The sequence below is a fragment of the Nicotiana sylvestris genome, chromosome 6 (genome assembly GCF_000393655.2).
Source record: "Nicotiana sylvestris chromosome 6, ASM39365v2, whole genome shotgun sequence".
NCBI classification, from domain to species: Eukaryota; Viridiplantae; Streptophyta; class Magnoliopsida; order Solanales; family Solanaceae; genus Nicotiana; species Nicotiana sylvestris.
In genome coordinates this window covers 142,289,350-142,296,997 of record NC_091062.1, presented here as the reverse complement: position 1 = coordinate 142,296,997, position 7,648 = coordinate 142,289,350, and the positions used below count along the sequence as shown (strand labels likewise).

At 37.0% G+C, this 7,648-nt stretch overlaps 1 protein-coding gene across 1 annotated transcript; it reads left to right on the top strand.

Annotated features, from left to right (window-relative positions):
- The first annotated feature begins 2,255 nt into the window (after positions 1-2,255).
- LOC104216294 (serine/threonine-protein phosphatase PP1 isozyme 2-like) lies at positions 2,256-7,401 on the top strand. The gene is made up of 4 exons (XM_009766320.2): positions 2,256-2,660; positions 5,197-5,756; positions 5,835-6,053; positions 7,030-7,401. Exons 1-4 carry the CDS (start codon positions 2,486-2,488, stop codon positions 7,051-7,053), a joined length of 978 nt encoding a protein of 325 aa, XP_009764622.1. The 5' UTR covers positions 2,256-2,485; the 3' UTR covers positions 7,054-7,401.
- Positions 7,402-7,648: the final 247 nt, after the last annotated feature.

The following is a 7,648-nucleotide window of genomic DNA, read 5'->3' as shown; positions in this document are numbered from 1 at the left end:
CGAATCCAAATATATAATTTGTTTTGAAATCGGACCTCAAACTGAGGTCCTAATTCCCAATTTTAGAAAACCTAGGTTCTACCCAAAACACCCAATTTCCCCCATGAAAATCTTTGATTTGAAGTTGAAATCATGTTAAAAGAAGTTAAGGAGTGAAGAAAATGAGTTAGAAATCACTTACCAACGTTTTGGAGAGGAAAGGTTATTTGAAAAATCCCCTCTTATGTTTGGGGTTTTGAAAAAGTGAAAAATAACTGAAATTCCCGTTTATTTATACCCCTCTGAGACCCCCAGTGAGAATCGCATCAAATGGACCGTGGCCGCACAGCCTCCATCGCGGACTGCACAAAGGCGACCGCAGCCGCGCGCCCCTCCCTGAAGACCTGTAGTTGAGCACCCTGTGCGGACCGCACAAAGGCGACTGCGGCCGCACAGCTTCCACCGCGGACCGCACAAAGGCGACCGCGGCCGTGCTGGCCCCTCCGCGGTCGTACGCAATTTCTCGCGGACCGCACTAGAGGGTTCAGAGACTGTGGCTTCCTGAACCTGCAACACCTAACTTTCTAAGCCTAAGGCATCCCAGAACCTACTCGAACTCACCCGAGCCCTCGAAACTCCAACCCAAGTATACACACAACCTCAAAAATATCCTACGGACATATTTGTGTACTCAAATTACCAAAATAACATCACGAGCATCGAATTAACCTCGAGATCAATAAAATTTCTCAAAACTCTTTTAAACATCAAATTTCTCAATTAAGGTTCGGATCACGTCAAACGACGTCCGTTTTTAACCAAATTTCACAGGAATGACTCAAGTCATATATAAGACCTGTATCGGGTGCCGGAACCAAAATACGGGCCCGATACCATTGCTTTCTAATCAGTTTTCATTTCAAATTTCCTTAATCAATTTCTGAAAACAATTTTACTTAAAAATTTATTTCTCGGGCTTGGGACCTCGGAATTCGATTCCGAGCGTACGTCCAAGTCCCATATTTTCCTACGGACCCTCCGGGACCGTCAAATCACGAGTCTGGGCCCGTTTACCCAAAATATTGACCGAACTCAAATTTATTCATTTTAAAGTCAAGACTTAATATTTTTCACAGAATTGTATATTTAAGCTTTCCGGCTACGCGCCTGAACTGTGCACGCAAATCGAAGCGACTCTAAATGAGATTTTCAAGGTCTCGGAAGCACATAATAGGTAAGAAAACAGGTGATGACCCTTTGGTCGTCACAGGTGATCAGTGAGCGCAACACAAGGAAATGAGAAAGCATAGGCGACCATCAAAAGTTATGGTGGGTAACAAGTATCTCTTTATTATTAATCAAAAAAAATCTAAATTTGAGTTTTGAAATTAGTGATCTTCCCTCGAGAGTGAAACTTTTTGAGGCTAATTTGAATTAATTGAATCTGCTAATACGAAACATCAGGTGGAAAACAAAAAAGAGAGAGAGCATGGGTCCAATTCCGTAGAGGACAATTTTTGATTATTTGAGTTTGAAGGAATTATGCGTTGCTTAGTGACATCTTTTCGGAGATTGTTAAGTGTTAAATTTGTAGCAGCTAAAGCTACGTATTGATTCTTTTGGATGCTTAGCTATTTTGGTTGGACTTCAATAAGACAAAGCATGTGGTGAAACCATATCAAACCGAAATATATTTAAAAATTATTCGCTAAAAAAAACTAACAAATGTTCTCCAGAAATATTTTCTTACAATTTTTTTTCAAAAAAGTTTCTAAAGAACTAACTTTTCCTCAAACTAAACTAAAATTACACAAGCGCCGCTCCGCTCATCTATCTAAATTGGGAAAGCAAAAGATGTTCTCAAAAAGAGAAACTGTTGTCAAAAAATATTTTAAAACTAATTTCTTCACAAAATAAACCAAAATCAAAATGAAATCCATCTCTTCATCCAAAATCCAAATGGGATCGTTGACTATAAGGCGAGTCTTATCCATACACTGACATACACGTACATACCATCGTAAGAAAAAAAAGAAAAAAAAAAGTATTGAACTTCAACACATTCACCAAACTGTATTAATTATTAATAGTTTTAATTAATTATTAATAGTTTTAATTAATTATTTGAAATAATAAAACGTATTAGTATTTATTTATTAATGATTAATCTTATAAAAAAATGTAGAGCGCGTGGGAACAAAATTATAATTGAAGAGACGTTGCCCAACCCTAATGACACATACGTGGGTCGCTCTCTTCACTTTAAGCATCAACTCTTCTCTCTTTTCTCGCCTTCACAGATAGACACGAATGTTTCCCACATAATAAAGCCATTTTCAAAATCTCTCTCAAAAACAGCTCAAAGTTCAAAAAGCTCTTTCTCTCTGCTAATCCACTTGTTCACTACACTTTATTCTACTTGTTATTCTTGTTTATCAATCTTGACATATATTTGAAGTTTATTCCTTTCCTGTTATATGCAAAGTTTAGAAGGAAAGCAAGAAATATGGATTCTTTAGCACTTGATGATATAATCAATCGGTTGCTTGAAGTTCGGGGAAGGCCTGGTAAACAAGTCCAACTTTCTGAGGCAGAAATCAGACAGCTTTGTCTCAAGTCCAAAGAAATTTTGTTGCAACAGCCTAATCTTCTTGAGCTCGACGCACCCATCAAGATCTGCGGTACCACTCCCTAACTTAAGGATTTTTCTTACTTTCAATTTTATTGTTACTATTTTTAATTTGAGTGGAATTGGAGTTCCTTGTAGTGGGCTTTAGTTGATGCTGCAATTTTTTTTTTTAAAATTTTTAATAGTTGGTTGTTGACTGGAAATGGCTTTGAGCGGTTATTGAGTTGCAGTGGATAAGTACTGCTTAGGTCGGCGTTAGGGTTACATTCTGTTACTTTAATTAAGGCTGGTGAAATTTTGGTTTTACGATTGGAATTTGATTTTTCCGTTAGGGTGTGTTTGGTACCGCTGACAACTTCTCCGTGATGAAATCAGAAAATATTTCCACCTAAGTCATTTTTCTTCAGAAATGTTCCAACTCAAACTTTCCATCTTTAGTATTTCAAAATTATTGTCAAAACATTATCCTCATATCCTGTTGTCCACCTTGTATATTATATGTCACTTGCTTTATATGCAACTAAGTATGGAAAATGATCCACAAGATATTTCTAAGATAAAACATTTCTATGAAATCCATTTCCCTCCATGAAATGCACCCATATCGTATGAATTTAGTTATGTTTATTATTAGTTTGAGGGTTGTTATTAGTTGCTTAGTATGGATGGAGCTTTTGCATTCAACTTAATTATATGATGCCAGTAGTTTTAGTTACCGACAAGAGTATGTAAAGGAAGGAATCAGCTTGCTATAGAGATAATTTGTATTCCAAAATCCTACTAGTACTTGATAGTGGAGGTCAATTCTAGTGCTTGGGCTGATAACACAAGGATTAACCCTCATCTGTGAATAATACCTCTTACTTTTGAGTTGTTTGTTATTTATATTCTTTTCCTACTTGGTCAGTTTCTGCCGTATGTTGCTAGTTAACTACGTCTAGCATATCTTTATAAATAATGAAATTAGCCTAGGGTAATGATCTCATTCGTGCTTCTCCTCCCACTTTATTGTCAATCAGTTCTCTGAGACTTGGATGGTCCATGCTCCTCTTTATCTGCCTAAGCCCATGTAAAGGTCTCTGATTAACTAACATTATGTCTGGTGCACAGGATGAGACGTGCCTAGAAAAGGGAATGTTTGGATTACTACTTGCCTTAGATGAAAGATTGTGTCCTCTCTGCTTTCTATTTCCCTCTTTTACTAGTTAATGCAGCTAGGAAAATAACCGCTGCCTCTGGTCTTTTTCTTCCTCCCCTTGTACACCTAATTTCTCCTCAAATTCATTGTTCAAAGTAAGATGACTTCTTTTAGCAGTACTCCACTTCATTCTCTTATCTGGTTAAACATAACGTTATGGAATTGGGCAGGAATTCCCTGAAGGCATCTTATTGATATCTGAATTTATTTAATTGATGGTAGGCAGCTTTACGTAATTAAAGTTAGGTTAGCTATTGTTGAGTTTGCATTAGCTACCTCCAAATGCACCTTTTTAAGTCCCTTCTTCTACCCCACGGGATGCCTCCCAACCCCCTCCCACCCCACCCAGATAGAAAGAGGGAGAGAGAGAGAGACAGAGGGAGGGAGAGAGTTGTGCAGAAATGTAGTAAAGGGTATGAATAGTATTCAGTGAATTGCAAGATAAGTCCCCTTTTCTTGTCCTATCCTCCATTATGCGGGAAAAAAAAACACCTTTTACTGGTGAACAATGTTGCGAGTCATGATTCCAGTGTGGAATCTATTTTGGATGTTAATTTGTGTAATTGATTCTATAATCGTTATCAAATAGGGTGATGATAAGTGAAGTCCATGATGGAAGTGGTGGAGCATAAGGGCATCAATAGTATTCATAACCAGTTCACCTTTTGGTAAAAACCGAGACATCTAAGTGACTTCCATAATTTTTATATTTGCCAGCTCCTTCGTCATGCAAAAGGCATCCGTTTGTAGGAACTAACATTAGAAGAGAGAGAGAAAGAGAGATCAGCGTGTGGCCACTGAAACGGGTGAAGTTATATAAGTTTTTTGGTTCCTTGTGATTGCTGTGCCATAATCAGTTATTGGCATCTCATACAAAATTTTGGCTTTGATCCATGATTTCAGTTAGTTAATATCGCTGGCGCGCCTAGAAGCAAATACAATCTGTAACTTCTGAAATAGATATCAGAGGTAAAAATAGAGGTATATTAAGAGTAAGCGATAATTGTATCAGTTTTAATTGCATTTAGATCCGTGAAATTTAACTGAAGAGGGTCTAGCTTTAATGTTCTTTGGGTAATTGTACCTGCTGGGAATATTTTAGCAAATATTGTCGATCAATTTCTAATATCACCAAGATACTGGTAATTCACCATCCGGTTTCATCAAGCAGTGAGGTCATGGTAATTTCCTTTGACCGAAAGAACTTTGCTCAAAGAGCTAAGCCTGCTGTATTCTGTGCTTCAGGTTGTACATGCATCTGGACCACTGTTTCATTCCCCTTATGCATTTCATTTGCTAATTTTGTTGTTCATATATACATATATATATATATATATATATATATTTGGTAAACATTTTGAGCTAATTTGTCCTTTGAATATGTGGTCAGGGGATATCCATGGTCAGTATTCAGATCTACTGAGGCTGTTTGAATATGGTGGATTACCTCCAAAATCTAATTACCTATTCTTGGGTGATTATGTTGATCGTGGGAAGCAAAGTCTGGAAACAATATGCCTTCTTCTTGCTTATAAAATAAAGTACCCTGAAAACTTTTTCCTTTTGAGGGGGAACCATGAATGTGCTTCCGTGAATCGTATATATGGGTTCTATGATGAGTGCAAACGAAGGTTCAATGTTCGACTATGGAAAATATTCACAGATTGTTTCAACTGCCTCCCTGTGGCTGCTTTAATTGATGAAAAGATATTGTGCATGCATGGTGGACTCTCTCCTGATCTTAATCATTTGGATCAGATAAGGAACCTTCAACGACCAACTGATGTTCCTGAATCTGGGTTGCTCTGTGATCTTCTCTGGTCAGATCCTAGTAAAGATGTTAAAGGGTGGGGAATGAATGACCGGGGAGTTTCTTACACCTTTGGTCCTGATAAGGTCACAGAGTTTCTTCAGAAGCTAGATCTTGATCTTGTTTGTCGTGCCCATCAGGTTTGAACTGGATATTACGTTCAATGTTTTTCTGGAATTTTGTTTCTTTAATCTTACTGGCTATGTGCGTAACTGCAGGTTGTGGAAGATGGATATGAATTTTTTTCTGATAGACAACTTGTGACGATTTTCTCAGCCCCTAATTATTGTGGAGAGTTTGACAATGCTGGTGCTATGATGAGTGTGGATGAGACTCTGATGTGTTCTTTTCAGATATTAAAGCCTGCAGAGAAGAAGCCAAAGTTTGGATTTGGGAGCACTGCTACAGCTAAAAATGCAACTCCAACAAAATCAAAGGTAAGCCTATCTCTGCAAGAGGCAACTTTTACTTGTCGATCCTAGTGGTATGCATGTTTTATTTAACAGTTATTTAGTCAACCACCTCGATTTAGTTTTCTAATTATTTGTCTTGCTATTACTTGCTATCAGGGCTTCTCTCACCTTCTTTAGTCGAGGGTCTATCGGAAACAGTCTCTCTGCCCTTCCAGGGTAGGAGTAAGGCTGCGTACATCCTACCCTCCCCAGACCCCACTTGTGGGATTATAGTGGGTGGTTTTTGTAAAAAACGCCATGAAAATTTATGTCCTCTATTTTCAAGCACTAGATAACCTTTGCAGAGCCCCTTTATCTCAATTCCTTCTGTTGTTTCTCTTTAGGAAGAAATAAAAATAGGGGTTAGAATTTCATTAGACAAACTATCCGAAATACATTCAGACTAATTTCGATAATTCTTTAACAGGTGAAATTTCAAATGTGAACTTATAGCCTGCTCCCACTGTATTGATTCTCATACATGAGTCATCAATAAAGTAAAAGGTGTTCAATTATTTTTCACCAAAATCAAATTTTAATATCTCCTGGATCTTTTTCCTTTCCCTGTTTCCTTATTGGATGGGTAAGAGAAAATTATTTTTGTCGCATTTGGTCAATGTCTCTAGGCATCAAAAGATCATTCTGTAGGCTACTTATGGAATATAATCACTATATCAAGTCTTCTCATGATCTCAGATGTGTAATTCAGTCAAGGCAACTATATAGATGCCACATATGTTTTGTAGTGCAGTTGCTGGTAGAATTAAGGATTTAAGATAGTTAAGTCAGTCTGATGGTTATAGTTCTCCTTTAGAGGCATTATTGTGCTTCCCTGTTATCTTTTGCTTCTTTTACACTGTACTTTGGCTTCATTCATATGCATTCACAGTCACTCAATGACTCTAATGTGATTGTGCCTCAAATAGCCCCTTCAAAAATTATTATTTTAATTTCATTGCAGTCATTTCTTGGTAAAATTGGATGAGATGAACCAAAACCGGTATAAATGTCAACTACCTCTCTTAGCTCCATTATACGCAAATGGAGGCTCGGGTTTGGAAGCATTGCAGAAGAGAAGAAGATACCTTCCCAAGATTCGAATGGGGAAAAATCTGTAATAATTTTTGATTTGTCATGTATAATATAAACCAATCCACTGAGGCGAGCTTTATGGTTCACCAGCAAAAAGATTTTCTAACCCTTTGTCTATTCAGGGATACAGGGAACAAAGGTTACCCTTTGTGTTAAATGTCCTGGATCTCTGTTCTCTTTGATTCTTATGTTTCTCTTCTAGCGGTTCAACCTTCTATAGAATTTAGCTGTTTGTCTTCAATTATTTTTCAAACTGAAGAATTATTAAACTATCAATTGAACCCTAAAGTATATCAAGAAACATCCATCTTGTATAACATAGGATAAATTGATTAACTACAGGTTGAATTATAGCAATAATCTTGTGAATTAATAACATAATTTTAGTTTCCAAATTATGCAATGGTCTTTATTCATTTTTTTTTTCTCCCTTTATGAATTGTAATTATGGTTAAACATACATGCTCTATCAAGGAAGCTCTTATGAA

What these genes read in the sequence shown, in the direction of transcription:
- LOC104216294 (XM_009766320.2), top strand. Translation starts at nt 2,486, where the DNA reads ATGGATTCTTTAGCACTTGATGATATAATCAATCGGTTGCTTGAAGTT. An exon ending in CGCACCCATCAAGATCTGCG is followed by an intron (nt 2,661 to 5,196) that starts GTACCACTCCCT and finishes ATATGTGGTCAG; the next exon opens with GGGATATCCATGGTCAGTAT. An exon ending in TTGTTTGTCGTGCCCATCAG is followed by an intron (nt 5,757 to 5,834) that starts GTTTGAACTGGA and finishes GCGTAACTGCAG; the next exon opens with GTTGTGGAAGATGGATATGA.